Raw genomic sequence first — 16,096 nt, 5'->3', positions numbered from 1 at the left:
ATCCCTAATTTTTGCTCCCTGTTCAAGCATAGCAATAGTCTTCTACCTTCTGTTGCTTTCAGACCACTAAATGAACTTATAGCAGAAAGTACAAACCATTTTCCTTCCAAACTCACCAAGTGAGTGTAGGCAGAAGGAAAAAAAAAACTCCAGAAACTAAATCCAGTAAACTAGTTGAAGTTTCATTAAAAAAAAAAAAAAAAAAAAAAAAAGAAGAGTGAGATTGGTGGGTTCAGACAGGAGGGACTTTTAAAAAAAACAACAAATAAGACATGGGGGGGGGGCGGGGGTGTGGGTGTGTGTGAATTAAAAAAATAAAATAAAAAAAAAATAATCACATGAAAAGGCAGACAAATGAAAGGCCCAAACCAGTGTCTTCAGAGAAGCCAAGCTAACAGGGCTTCTGAGAAATAACTGGGCAGGGAGTACTCTTCTTTATCTACATCATCTATTCAAGATTTTCATTCCTCAGTGGATACAAAACTTAAAACTTGTTTAAAAAGAAAGTGACAGTAAATGTCATTGAAGAGAAACAATGAACTTAATGGAAAAACAGGAAGTTGATACTCTTTAAATTTTATCTGCAGAGAATAAGTAAGTTTCAAACCTACCTAGAATATTTAGAGTATACATACTGAATCCAGATAGAGTGGGGGAAAACCCACTCACACTACTGCTCTATTTGAAGCAATAGATCCTTAGAAACAAAGTCAAAGGTTTCAAAAACATTACTCAAAATTAGAAATAAGATTCTATCTTTAGATTAAGACTCTATTTAATAAACGTGTATGAAAATCTGTGCAGCATCAAAGAAACTTCCAAAATATTTAACCTTCAGAGGTTATTCACCCTAACTTCCTGTTCAAAGCAGAGCTAACTTCAAAGTTAGAACAGGCTGCTCAGGACTCAGAAAGGAAAAGGAAAGAACCTTGAAGAACTTAGCAAAACAACTGCAAACTACTATCCCAAGACAGACATGACCTATGATGAAAAACATCCGAAAAGCAAAGCATACATCACAATCACTGAGAAGGCCAATAAAGTGCATTGATTAAGTTTTAAAGAAATAATTTCAGAATGCATCAAACAAACAAACTTTGTCTTCTACTTTCTTCACCAATTGAGCTATCACTGTAATAATTCTTGTTGACTCTATCAGAGCTTCAGTTTTTTATTTCAAAGAAAGTCTTAAGGCTGTGCTAAATGTTACCGCCTGTATCACTTAAGTGATAGAAACTGTTCATTTATTAGAGAATTATTATTCTTTAATTAATATATTTTGCTTACTGTCATTTGAGAGTAAATCTAGGTACAGGTTTCAAAAATAAAGTTAAATTCCTACCTTACTGCTGAAAGCTTTTCTCCTTTCTTCCAATCCCAGAGTACAATAGTGTGGTTGTCATCGATCCCAACAGAAGCCAATCGTTTCCCATCCGCTAGAAAAATAAATTTATGATTAAGAGAGTAGATAACATTACGTTGCAACAATAAGAAACCATATTAAAGAATATTATAACTTCACAAATATCATAAGAAGAATGTACAAAGAGGTAAACAATTGTATGACGTGTGCTTAGAGGCATGTCTGTCACGTGTTTGCTTTTAAACTTGAGTGGTCAGTTGGATGGAGTTTAGGACTTCAAGTCACCCTGTCTAAAAACTGCACTTTGATCCTCCGTGTTTGTATCAGATCTTTTGTTCAGCTAGCTGCTGACACAGTCACACAAAAACCTTCATCATGGGTTGCACTGTGAGAATTTCCCATTCGGTCTGAAAATCCCTGTTCATATCTAAACAGGAAAGCATTGAAGCAATACCACAAAGTTTATGAAATATCCTTAAACTTAGTAATAAGGCGAAGTCTTTAAGAAGCTCATTATCCCACATTAACCTCCAAGAAAGAAGTTATTTGAGCTCACTCGTGATCAATGACTTTCTGACATGTACCCATCTTTGAAATTGCTATGCATCCATGCCAGAATTTGGGAAATGAGATTCATGTCTTGAAAAAGGAGAACCAAACAAAGGTCAGAAACAAAGACCCCAAACTACCCATCTTTGTGATCACACATCTTTACTATGAGGTCAGAGATCCTATCTAGTATATCCAAACCATTAAGAATGAATAGAAGCCAGTGAAGAAGAGGAAATTTAACAATGGTACAGGAATTCAATGTATGGGGTGCAAAAATCTCAGAAGATCTAACAGAGTCTCTTATGTTAGTATAAGGTGGAGAGAGGGGCTGGGTTTTAGCCCAGAAGAACTCCATAACTTGACTTTCTGAATTTATCAGTGTGCTACTCAATTGGTTTGCAGGATTTAATTTAAAAAATAAATTAAAAAGCACACACCTGATGAATTTGTTCAAAAATTCGCTCACACAGTTGTAATGCTGACACAACACTCAAGATCTGTGTGCCTGCCTCATACAACAAAGAAATTCCAAAGTGATCAGCTCAGCTATTAAATGGCACAGAACCTGTTCGTGCATTTCCTGACGTGCAAGACTTCACAGGAGTCTTTTTTAGTGAATGATCACTTTAAGACAGCCTCTCTCATTTGACATTGATCACTGGAGAATACTTTTAACGCAAAATCTGCAGTGTAAAGGAATTCTCAATTGCTCATTAGAATGGATTAGCTTGTATTTTCATACAAAAAAAAGGAAAAGTGAATATAAATAAATAAATAAATAAATACTTATTACCTGAAAAATCAACAGCACAAACACCATACTGGTGATAGCCCTTTAATACTGAGAGTGGTTTTATTGTTTCTGTGTCCCAAATGTGTATCGAGGAATCTCGACCAACCTGAAAGTATACATATTTATACCATTTTTTTTTTCATTTCTTAGTCACTTCAAACAATTGTTTAAAAGTATAATACTGACTAATACTTCAGAGTATTTGAAAACATTTACAGTGATAAAATTTTCCTTGTATTACTTCTGTCCGGCTAGCAGTGTTTCATTCCTTCTCCTGCTTTACAAATACCACTCACCACTGGTTCTTTCTTCCCTCCAAAGAACTTAGGCACATTAATCACAATTAACTAGAGTCCTCTTGGGGGCGTGGGGAAAGACCTTCATTGATTGCACTGTGATATATTTATTCCATCAATTCCCTATCAATCATTCCCTGTCTAAAAATAAAAGATTATTTTTATTGCTAGTATGCAAGCTACTCTGAGAAATCAAGGAGACTTCTGTTGCTTCCTGGTGTCATTACAAGCGCCTACAAGTCAGATTATAATGCACTGATACCTATAGAGTAATCTCCCCTAGAATGGCAAAAATGCAGGTAATTAGAACACGGTAAGAAATGGAATATAGCTTATTTTTTTTTTCGACTAGTCAATATTTACAAGATTATTTGCTATTCCAAAGGTTTTGAATTTCAGTACCAAAAAAAAAAAAAAAAAAAAAAAAGGCTCCAAAACCAGAAGAACATTCTCCTGTGTTAGACCAGGGTCAGGAATCAAGAAAACTAGGATCTATTTCTGGTTTTGCCACCAACTTCGTATGTGATGTTTGCAAAGCTTTTCATAGTGTCCACTATCAGGCAAATCTGAAGCAGTGTTGCGTGAATTAGATTACTGCATTACCCAATTTCTGCAGGTAGTGTAGTTATACAATAGTATATAATGCACATATATAAAGCGGTATACAATGGAGTACATCTTTCTGTGGACAACATAAGGTATTTTAAAATATAGTAAATCCAGGCACATTTTATTCTTAATTTATGTTAATCTCAAACATTTTTACACAAGGGCATTATAAGCAAAAGTTTCTTTCTATTAAAAATTTCAGTTCACATTGTATAACAACAACGATAATAATGATAACAATAATTCAAAAGCCCTGAAACATCAAATCAAACCTTCAAGTCCCAGTGCATAAACATTTATAGGAAGAGATATTTGTCCAAAAACATGAGTGAAAGAGATCTACCTAAAATTACTGGCAAAAGATAAAATGAACTACTATAAATACTTTAGCAACATACCTACCTGTGCTGCATGTACGAAGAGTAGTTTAGCTATAGGTGATAACTGAAACCATAATGCATAAAACTGAAACACCAGAATGTAATAACTGCTAACTTCATGTTATGTAATCCCACAAATATGTAACAGCATGGCTAACTTCACAACTAAGATCCTGAAAAATTATTTTCATTGCACTTTTCCCCCACTTGTTATAAAGAAGAAGCAACATAATGCTGAATAAAAAATACAAATCTATTCTTAAACAAAAAATGTTCAAAAAACCCTATCAACTAAAGGCTCTTAATAGAATTAATATAAAGAATTGGAAAAAACACTTATGTTGCAGACTTTTAACATGATTCCATCTGCAACAGAAATACAGTCCTTCACCTGAATAAATCTAGACTAGTCTTTCTTTCTCCAAAATAGGCTTTTCTAAATTCAGTAGTAACAACTTCAGATTCTTATTGCAGATAAACACACAACCTACCTGGCCTGTTGCCACATAGTCCTTTAAGGGATGAATAGCAAGGCAAAGAATGTCATCATCATGACCTAGATAAAAGCGCTGTGTGTTCTGCTGTCGATTGTACACCACTCCCACTGCTGCAACATGGTATACAATTTCACCCGTCTGAGTGTAAAATAAATTGCTTCGACAGTCGTAACCTCTGTAACTAATTAAAGAAAAAAAAGTTTGTTCATAAAGATCATAACCACATTTACTGAAACTTTTGAATAAAATTATACAGGATGCATTTTGTATATGTAAAAACTGAGACTACTTACAAATTACTGTTTTGGTGTTTTAAGATTATTAACATAGTTTCCCAAAAGAACACCAATTTATCAATTTCATTTACTATTCAGACATCACCACTACTAGCATTAGTTTGAAAGTGGCTGCTAAATAGTTACTCTCCACAACTAGTTTAGAAAAGGACGTAATAACTAGCAATTTTTTCAGACCATACGGAGAATTCGGACACGCAACATGTAATTGAATGGAACAGTCAAAACTAATATTTTGGGTATTTTCTGTCTCTTACTGCTGAAAACAGGCAGCAAAAGTTTCCACAAGAACGTGGACAACACAGATATCAAAATTTAAAGTGCCTGGAAATGCATAAGTTTTCTTCCAGATCAGTTTATTTTTTGAAGGAAAACCCATCTCCTTTATGTATTGACACAGCTACTGGCATAAGTAGACCAATTCCCAACTGAGGTCTGTATGCACTATCATAGTATACACTTTTCTTCCTAGGTGTGACTAAGACTCAGCACTCCATAAAAACCAAAGGTGCCATTTTCAAAAAGGCTAGGATCTTCCTTTCGGAATTCATTTAAGAGGCTCAGAAACCTAAAAATAAAATTAAACAAGCTAGTTTTAAATTAGTGTTCTAAAAACAATATCCTTGGCAGTCAATGGAGATAACATTTTAAAATCATAGAATCATAAGGTTGGAAAAGACCTTTGAGATCAAGTCCAACTGCTGACCTAATACCACCATGCCCACTAAACCATGCCTCTAAGCACCGCATCTGCACGTCTTTTAAATACCTCCAGGGATGGTGACTCCACCACTTCCCTGGGCAGCCTGTTCCAGTGCTTGACAATCCTTTCAGTGAAGAGATTCTTCCTAATGTCCAATCTAAACCTCCCCTGGCACAACCTGAGGCCATTTCCTCTCATCCTATCACTTGTTACTTGGGAGAAGAGACCAACCCCCACCTCACTACAACCTCCTTTCAGGCAGCTGTAGAGAGCGATAAGGTCTCCTCTCAGCCTCCTCTTCTCCAGACCAAACAACCCCAGGTCCTTCAGCTGCTCCTCATAAGACCTGTCCTCCAGACCCTTCACCACTTTCGTTGCCCTTCTCTGGACACACTCCAGCACCTCAGTGTCCTTGTGGTGGTGAGGGGCCCAAAACTGCACACAGTATTCGAGGTGCAGCCTCACCAATTCATTCCTTCCTTTCTTCTGGTATAAACAATACTCCATATACTCCTGACACATCCTGTTTTCTGTGCTATTAATTCCCCAGCTAACCTCTTTCTGTTCCTTCTTCTGTTCTTACAGATCTTCACTAAATCACCTTTTAATTATTTTACAAATATGCAGGCAAAACCCAATTACATTTCTAAATATACAGTTAAATTTACAGGAAGGGAATGGCACTTGAAAGTGTTTGAATTGGCCACGCATCATCTTTATTTAGGGATCATAAGGCTCTACCTAAGTACTTTTGCACTCAACTTCTAATTGAACTAGCTGAAAAAAAGCCCTGAAGATGATCAGTAAGTCATTCTTGGCAAACAAAATAACTGAACTTTCACCATCAGCAACTACAAACTAACAGAAATCTCTAATGTTTGTTAGACTTCTCATGATATTTATTTCTTTGCTTAATTAAAAGTGTGTATCATCAGAACAAATTAGATTATTTTTAAGAAAAAAACAAACGCAGGAACTATTGGCAAGAGTGCAGGTCTTTAAATTATCATGCAAGATAACGATGTGTCTGTACACACACTGGTAAGTGTCATGCACAAAATGAATGGCACAGCATTAAGACAATTACTGCATGAGAGACTCTTAAAAAGGTTTAAATGACACAGAAATTATGCAGTTCAGGTATGAAAGTCTTTCATAAAATTATACATAGCTTTCCTTGCATACACGGTGCAGCCATATGCACTAGTCAAGAAATGAATCTTTAAAACAGCTGACCAACTTTAGCTTAATGAATACTATTCTGAGAACGCCAGCCATGGATCCATGTTCACAAATGCTAGACCTATGCATTACCGGAAAACACCACAGCACATACCTGGAGCAGGTTTGAACACGCTGTATTTCTGTTGGTTCACCTACACTACATGCAACAGTACTTCTGTCAGAACATATGTGATTAGAGAAGAATTGCTAAAATCCTCTCACAAAAATTTTAAACAGACCAGCAGATGGTCCAGGTCCAGATGCAGAATGTTGCATTTCCCCATTTTGAAGTTCACGAGATTCCTGTCTGCCCAGTGCCTCTCGATGGCAGCACCGCCATCTGGTGCAGCCAGTTTTGTACTGTCTGCAATACTGTGAAGTCCAAAGCTGGGTCTCATTAGATCACAAACAAGGAAAGTGAACTTCTTAAACAAGCAAAAACTGAAACAGCACGGAAATAAAAGCTTTTAAATAAGTCTCCCTCCAACCTTATGTTTAGATTGGTACTTGCAAGCAGGTTCTCAACTTCAGGTTTGATCCCAGTGCAGCAACTTTTCATTGTCTCCTGAGCTACTGTCCCTTCAAGACCTCTTAAAAAACCCCTTTGCTTTCCATTAGGTCTGGGGCTCATCTATGTATCTACTCCCTGCTCTTCTCAAAGTAAACAACAATTTAGACTTGCAATACAGGTGCAGACTCTTCAGTGATGCTTGCTCTCCCTCCACCCAGATCCTTCACTTACAACTTCCCCAGCACCAACATCTGCAGATGTTTTGAAGCTCATTTCTGTCTGACCCAAAGTGCTGCCTGCTTGCCTGCCTGGCTGCACCCTTCTTTCAAGACTAGCTACTAGTTTTTTAAGCAAAATCATATACAATAACCTACAGTAACCATTAAGAAAGAAACCAAAAATAACCTATCACAGTATGCAACATCAACAGTTTAAGGACATGACAACATTCAGTGAGGGGCAGGGATTATAAAGGCAGGCACAGTGCCAAAGAAGATCTCTGAACCTATCATTGCTCAGACATCATTTTCCTGTGCTTCACCTTGCACTGTGCCCTGTTAGAAATACTGGATTTCTTTTGCAAGTGCAGAATAATTAAAAAAAATGTTGACTATGTCCCCTAAATGAGTACTCTAAAAAGCAGCTTCGAAAATATGTATGCTGAAAGAAATAATGCTTTAGAAATACTGGACATTGAGCAATTTTTTACAAGCTTAGTAGTCAGCTGTAAAAGTAAAAAGCATTAAGACAGCAAAAGTGTCTCAGGTCCTTCTACCTGCAACCCAGAAATTCAGCATTTTCCCAGCTCTTGTCATAACAATTGCGTATATATCCTAGGTTAAGCATAGTGAAACTGAGTACACTAATGCCATATTCTACAGGACTACCCAAAAGATCCAAAATATATCTAGGATGCAAGAAAATAGTTATTACTCATATCTATACCTTTTTATGATCAGAAGTTCAGATTTTAGTTCACTTTCAGTTATTAAAAAAAAAAAATGGTGTACAATCAGTTGTTCACAATTAAAGAAAACATATTTTGCCAAAATATCAAGCAATGCAAAGACATTTCGTAACCCAGTTAAACAAGTCTGATCTTTCCCATATGTCAGTTTTCTAACTCCCTGACTATACAGGTGCTTTTCACCAGAAGGACAAAGCGATGGGCTTAGTTAGACAGTCCAAGCAGAGATAAAAAGAAGCATGTTTCAGTGTGGAAGATCATTCCCTGAGAATATGCTAGAGTTCCAAAACGCTTACATCTTCCTATTATTAAACTAATTTAGAACTGAGATTATTAGCTTAGCTTAGAAAAAGCACAAAGAGAAACAATTTCTTTGCATGCAGAAAACAAACTACAGAAGTAATTTACAAGCCATCTTGATTACTAACGAGAAACTAAGTAATAATGAAAGCAAGATCTGCATCAGAACTACTGGATAATATATAACAGGACACAATAAACGTAACACTGTGTTCTGTAATAGCTGATGTTTTCACGTGGTCTTCAGCAACAGCTAACCACACCACCAATCCAGGACTGATTCCATATGACAGCAAGTTTTGGAAGAAAAGACAGCTACGGCAATACTATGTAGGAATAAAAATTTTGCCACTACCAAGGTCATGAAGAGCCAGGACTGGATTCAGTTAGAGATTTAGACATGTAAACGTAGGTGTTCACATATGTGCTAGATACATTAATGCCTATATTTTAATCAACAGTGTTCTAGTCAATGGAACCTGCAGGGCTACTCAGCTGACCAACCAGTCAGCAGTTAATTTTACTTAAGCCAAATCACTCCTTATGCTCCACAGACTACTGACTGGATCTCCATTGACCATGATGGAAGTTTAGATACACACATAAAACCACCTACTTTTAGGCACACAACTGTAAATTCTTTACCCTGAAGCTGGATCCTACCCACAGTTGCAAGTTACACATCTATAGCCAACTAAGGGGCAACTTCACAGGCAGTGTCCTCTCTGGGAAAACAGTCAATGTGCATAGTTTCTCTGATGCTGTAAGAGTTTCAAAATTTGTATGTTACTCTTCAAAGTTTATATGAGAAATTTCCAAACATAAAGCAACCCTCTCCCAAAAATCTACAGAAGAACCAAATGTCAAAAAACTCATGGTTGAGGTCAGAATCTTTAGCACAAAGGTAGAGATATTTTAACAACAACAACAACAACAACAACAAAACCCAACAAACACCAAACCAAACAAAACACAACAACAAAAAACTTTTGTATGGCAGTAGTGTTTTCTCAACAGGACACTCATAGCCTAATCCCTTCATATGGTATTTGCAGGTATTTGTGGCCCTTTGGTAGGAATCCATGCAAGGTGTCGTAAGACCCACTTAAGAGCACGAGAAATCCCATGTCATCTTGTAACCATAACCAAATTTAATCTTATTATCAGGTCAGTTCAATGAATATCCTGAAACTCAAACTAGATTTTGCTTAAATCCTTTGAATATTAAAAAAAAAAAAAAAAAATAATAAAAAAAAATCATTCTTCTGAGATTAGCAGCATAGCTTTGAGAGACATAAGTATTGTATTTGCATCTTTATTCTCTGCCAGCAAAAAGAAAGGATTAAAACCATTGAGTCTGAGAAAGGGGTTCCTCTGAATACGTCAAAAGATGCACCCTTTTTATGTTTCTGAACCACCACCGCTGTCAAAGACATGCCAGAAAGAAAATGCAGGAATAGTCAAAAAGAGGCCAAACTAGCACACCACTTTAAAAACCTGTTTCTGATCATGATTGCATCAGATCTCCTACAGAAAGACGCCCTTAAAGATTAACCTGTTAACAGAAGTTGCTTTCTCATCCGTACTAGTTGGCGGCTGGCTTACATATTCAGCACTATTGTTTTTATCCCCCTCCAAAAGGGGAAGTAAGGGGTGGTTTAAAAGCTTTCTTACAGGGTATGAAGAGATTTTAAAGTTTATCTTTCAAGGAAGTTGACAAATTCAAAACACAAAACCAACGCGCTCAAAAACAAAGAAAGGAAAAAGAGCTTCCTATTCCCTTAGTTCAAAAAAGCACCACTTTTTACACTTCCAAGGAACATCAAAGACATTTCCATTGCAGCTAAAGAAAGATGAAGCAAAGCAGACTTCCTGAATCAGAGAACAGGCCTATTACTCACTTGGATGTGGGTCACTTTAAAGTTAACAGCCTGGACACTGAGAAAAATCTGTTGTTCAGCATGGATTCTTCATTAGTTTCCTTGATGCTCATTGGGTAACCAGACAGAACTCAACTGGATATTCTACTTCTGGTCATTCCTGGATATTCTGGTCAAGCTTCACTTCTGTTGTGAAGGAAATAACAATAATCCCAAAGATCCAGGGACCTTCCTTGTGCTACATCTTCTTCAGGATCATTTGGTTTGATTCTTAGACCCAGTTTTAAAGACTACATACAGCCATCCACCTCTAATGCACTTTCTACACAGATACAAAAATCTTCAACTAGAAATTCTGGAGCATCAAAAATAGAAATAAAAACACCCAACTCTGTACCAAGCTTCCCAGTCGCCATTATTTCTAAAGCTATTCCTCAGACTCCATGCCTTCTACAGACAAAACTGCTGAGTTGAATTATTAACTATTTTTAGGCAATTAATTTATTAAGCATTCCATGTGGAGCCCTTCTAAAATTGTTTAAGTATCATTATAAAGACACACAGTATCAATAACTTATCTGTGCATTTAGTTATCTCTAAAAAGTAGCTGTATTACTGCAAAGAGCTATCTTTTGAAAGGAAAACATAATATTAACCAATTTCCAATGCCTTAATTTAATAAAGGCTCTGGTTTTGCTTTGTATCAAGGGAATTTAATTTCTAATCATTATTCTAATGCAGTAACATCTACTGCCAGTTTGCTTTAAAACACCACATCTTTGTTCTGATGAAAAAGTCTTCACTTAGGAAGATTTACGAGAGACTACTAATCCTAAAGACGAAATCGTAAGATTCAAGTATCCATCCGAAAGTCACTTTGTTACATAAATTAGCACCAAAAAGAGAATGAAACCAAATTTTACACACTTACAGACCCTATCAATAATTAAATTTAATTTCTAAACAGAGGAATGTGTAAATTGTTTCAGATTAGGTACAGTTTATATGCTTTTTTTTAAAAATAAACCAGTACAAAACCCAGTCATCTTCAAGCAGACCAAGTTTCTGTCGTACTTTCCAAATTAATACACCAAAGAGAACTGTTACTTTCCAGATACTGAAAAATATGGATGAGAGCCAAATATTATATTTAGTCACCTCTATTCAAATAATAAGTATCATCTAAACTTTCAGTGCAAATTCACTTCAGAATTCATGTTCAGAATTAGTCTAGCTTGGCATCAAAGCTTTCTATTGATTTAGTGTAAATTTATTTTTACAGAAATAAATCAAAACAGTAAATATCAAAGCAACTGACCCAAAAATCTTTCATCAGATTATTCAAATATAAACACCAATCTACAAAACACAATCTGCTTGTATATTTTAAAGAATCCTAGTTTTCATACCCATGAACAAAATGCAATCTTATACTGTTCCCTGGAGCTCGCTCTCGTCTCTTAGAAGCTGCACTTTTTCTTTTTTCTTTGCATTGCTCTTTAAGTTGAGGTAGATCTTCTTTGTAAACCTTTAAGAAAGAGCACATTTATAAATTAGGAGATTCATAAGAAAAGCATATTTCTGAGAATTCATCCACAGTTACCATGGACAAAAATGTTACACTGACATAATTGAAAAAATCTCCAATAACTGTAGCTGGTTATTATATAGTGCAACTTGTTTTTAAATTACAACTAAAACTGTAATAGAACATGCTAGAAATACATGTAATCACTCTTTTCCTCTATTGTATCTTAATATTTTGAACGCATCAGGTAACTATTCTAAAAGTTTTGGTCAGTTCCTACTCAGCTCTCAGTCTCCCCAGTTTTCAGATGTCAACATAAAAGACCAACTTAAACCCTGGGAAGCATGCCAACTGCCATTAAAACTGCAATCTTTACCTGTCGACGATAGGTGATCTGTGTCTCTTGCTCAATTTCAGAGTCCAGCTCTGGAACATCAGATTGATCTGAATCTGATTCATCACTATTAGAATCAACCAGACTTTCTGTCACCAATAAAACAAACAGAAAATGAAGCAACCTAAATTACAGACCAGAAAGTGTTTAAAGTAACTGCTCCGTATTTCTGATTTGATAAATAATGCTTATATTAACTACAACATAAACTGCTAATAATTGACTGGCTGATGGGATCAATTCTGTGATACAGTAGAAATAAGCCAACTTCTAAGTATGATAATTTGTTTGTTTGTTTTTGGGAGCAACTTGGTTTTCATACATAAAATTTATTTCATCAACATTAATGTTAGGAGGAAAGGAAGAAAGAAGAGAATGAAGCAATAAGTATAAAGCAGAAACTAAGACTTGCTGAAAACTAAGAAGAGAAGTAAAAGGCTCCAAAGAGAAACTTATGGTTAGGTAAGCATTGATGCAAGTAGCAATTCTTCAGGCAGATTATCAAAAAAAAAAAAATCTCATATATGGGAAGGAAGCGGTAAAATTTTCAGTGACTGTGGAGAAAAAGCGTAGTCATTTAATGCTTCTGCTTTACATCGGGGAAATCTAAATAATGTTATAGCACAGAGTTTCATTCCAACAGAAATGAAAACAACGTCCTGGCTGATAAATGATAATACATTTGGATTTTTCTGCAACCTTTGATTGAATGTTGCACGTTTTTTGATTAAGAAACCAGACACAAAATCAGTCTAAAACACAAATGGATTTTAAAAGATGTCGAAGTGTAACTGCAAAGCGAGAATCACCAGTCAGTAAAAAAAACGTTTCTAGAAATATGCAATAATCTTTGGAGCAATACTACTTAACATTTTTATCAGTGATCTAGAGAAAAACAATATTGCTACTGATAAAGCTACCAGATTACAGAGTTAGGAAAGCCATTAAGAGGACAATTACCAATAGTGCGACAAAACAGATGTATGTTGCACATACTGTCAGATAGCCAAAAGTAAGGATATGTATCCAGGAACAAGGAATCCAAACAACACTTAATATGTAGAAATTTTATCCTGGGAAGCAGCAGCTAATGAGAAATTTGGGTCATGGGAAATAATTAGTTGAATATGAATCCATACACACCGTGAAGGATCAAATCAGTTAAAGGCTTTAAGGGCTTCAAGGAGATGAAGACAACTACTGCTTCTCTCTGTATTTGACACTGACAAGGCCAGCACTGAATGAGCATTCATCGACCCGTTAGCTGGGTCAATGATACATCTTAGCAATTAAAGGGTGAAACAGCCGATTTCATTGTAACTCTCTATACCCGTTTCCCCAAAGGACACTAAACTCCTTTAGGAAATTCCAAGGAGGCACTCAGTTAATTGTTTGATTTGGGGAAACTCAGTCATGAGAATAATTGCTGTATTAGTCACTGGTGGAAACATGATCTACATTTTATTTTTCCAAATATTAAACACATATAGTCTGCTTCAAAAATGAAAAATCAATTACAGTGCTTAAATTATCATTTAAATACTTCAAAATTTTAATCAAAGGAGTATATACATCTTTTTTTCCAGTGACATCTGGGCATCCAGTTGTTGTCAATTGTAGTAAAGTATGGCATGTACAGAATTAATAAATTCCTATCTATGACCTGAACTTTTAAATTCTGTCTTTGCACAGGAACAGTGGTGAATTTTTTTCACAATCTTGCTAGACTGAGCATACAGGGTAGAGACAAGTATTAGGCAATGCTAAGAGGTACTTCAGGCAGCTGCAAAGTTTAAAGAACAACAATTTTGTGCAGACTGACAACTCTGAATATTTCTTTCTTTACTTTCACCAAAGAATTTTACTTCCCTTTTAGCCTCCCCTCCCCCCACTTTTTTTTTTGTTGTTGTTGTCATCATTTTTCAGTAAATTACTTGCCTTGGGGTGCTATATGAAGTGAATCCTTCAATTTCCGGTCAGGGACAAATTTCCACTGAAAGACAGAATGATCAGCTCCCCCAATGGAAACAACCCACTGGTGATCGTGTGACCATCTGACATTTGTCACGTGAGCAGAATGACCAAGGTATTTTTTAAACTTTGCTCCTAGAAGAAGAATAAAAATGTCTTTCAATATACGTGGAATAAATGTTTCACAAGCACCTTAGGAAAACTTATCAAGAAACCATTATAAAAACTAATAGTTTAATTAAGATATTCTAATTACTAGTTAGATTTTAATTAATAGCAGCAACTTTTTCCAGTATTCCAAAATTTTAATCTGTCTTTAAGATAAATGTTTAAATTTGGATTCCAGGATACATCAAATTAACAAGTCAAACTCAAGAAGAGAAGACGTATGACAGTGCTGTGGGAGGTGTACTAAAGGAAGATTTTTCAAATTTTTATTGTATTTATTTTATTTTTTACAAACCAAGATCTTGCCAATTATTATATCTACATTGAAATGATGCATTTATTTAAATGTTAAATGATGTATATTTAGCTCTGTGAAAACACCCCCATATGTGTGCTGGCTGTGCAATTTGAGCGCTAAGCACTTCTAGCAATTCATATCCTCGCATCTTTAGTAGTAGTAGTGATAGTAGCAGTAGTATAACTATATCAAGTTAAAGTTTTCACTGACTACTACATAATTACAACACAAACATTGGATCAGTTACTAAAAAGAAGTCCCTAGCAGCAATCCATTATTACGATTCTTGTGCCTTTTCTTTGCTTTCATAATTCTAGTGCAAAATGGAGGATAAAAAAGGAACAAATTCAGTTTCCTTCAAATGGACAGAAGACTGTTTTCAAGAATATCTTTTTGGATTACCTCAGATATCAATAAAAGCCTTATCACTAAAAATACAACTGGAAAGACTGAAATTAATTTTTTTTAATATCACCTGTTACAAAGATTTGAAAAAAACTATGGAGGAATATCATCCATTTAAAAAAAAAAAAATTTCTTTAAGCACATATTGCTTTAAGACATACCCTAAGACCCATCACAAATATCACGCAGTTGTAGCCAACATTAAACATGCAATGCTGCAAATCGCAATGATGCAACGGTGTAAATTTTTGTTTCCCCTTCCAAAACTTAGAGACCTGATCTAGTCCCAGGCAAACTTTTCAGGTTAAGAGAACTCTTCTTAAAAGCTAGGGAACATTTCACAGGCTTTCTCTGAACATCATCATGTTACCAGCTCGAAGACTGAGATCTCTGCTATTGATAATTTGTTACAGTTCAACTTGAATGGTGTCTCGAATGGAGTTCTTCAAACAGCTCTGAAAATTGAAGCCTTTCTCATCTAAAAAAAATATACATCTCTCCTCAGTCCTGAACAGTAAACTTGAAAATTATATACCTTGCTTTAAGCTTCATTTTTAAAAATTTCATATGAGATTTGTCTTTATTGCTAGCAAAATTTTGAGGAAAAACGTGTTGGAAAATTTTCCAGACTTCAAATAACACACAGTGGCACGCTCTGATTACAGGACCAATTTGCCTTTCACTTACTTATTGCCCCTAATAATTTAGTAAAGTTATTTTTTCTAGTTCCTAGCCCAAATCTCCATCACAGATCCAGAGGAAGGAAGAAAACTACTTGAAGACCAAGGTGAAATACTTAAAGATATGTATCTCACGAAAGGGTAGATATTGCATCACCTCACAAAATTCAGTCAAAAAAAAAAAACAAACAACGAACTACTCTATTTTACAAAATAAAACATATGTAAAACTTTTGGCTATCCTATTCAAAATGCAAATAAAATACAGTAGCTATTACAGT

At 35.4% G+C, this 16,096-nt stretch overlaps 1 protein-coding gene across 3 annotated transcripts in view; it reads right to left on the bottom strand.

Annotated features, from left to right (window-relative positions):
• EML5 (EMAP like 5) overlaps nucleotides 1–16,096 on the bottom strand; it is a 115,722-nt gene that overhangs the window by 53,113 nt on the left and 46,513 nt on the right. For all 3 annotated transcript variants that reach the window (XM_086463571.1, XM_086463572.1, XM_086463573.1), the window contains exons 11-16: nucleotides 14,232–14,399; nucleotides 12,276–12,382; nucleotides 11,781–11,899; nucleotides 4,485–4,671; nucleotides 2,709–2,814; nucleotides 1,343–1,436 (exon numbers count right to left, since the gene is read on the bottom strand). In XM_086463571.1, coding sequence (XP_086319697.1) covers nucleotides 1,343–1,436; nucleotides 2,709–2,814; nucleotides 4,485–4,671; nucleotides 11,781–11,899; nucleotides 12,276–12,382; nucleotides 14,232–14,399 — 781 coding nt within the window. The remainder of the gene's footprint in view (nucleotides 1–1,342; nucleotides 1,437–2,708; nucleotides 2,815–4,484; nucleotides 4,672–11,780; nucleotides 11,900–12,275; nucleotides 12,383–14,231; nucleotides 14,400–16,096) is intronic.

The sequence above is a fragment of the Leptosomus discolor genome, chromosome 3 (assembly GCF_034619465.1).
Source record: "Leptosomus discolor isolate bLepDis1 chromosome 3, bLepDis1.hap2, whole genome shotgun sequence".
Taxonomy (NCBI): Eukaryota; Metazoa; Chordata; class Aves; order Leptosomiformes; family Leptosomidae; genus Leptosomus; species Leptosomus discolor.
Note: the sequence above shows the minus strand (reverse complement) of the source record. Positions and strands in the feature narration are given on the sequence as shown.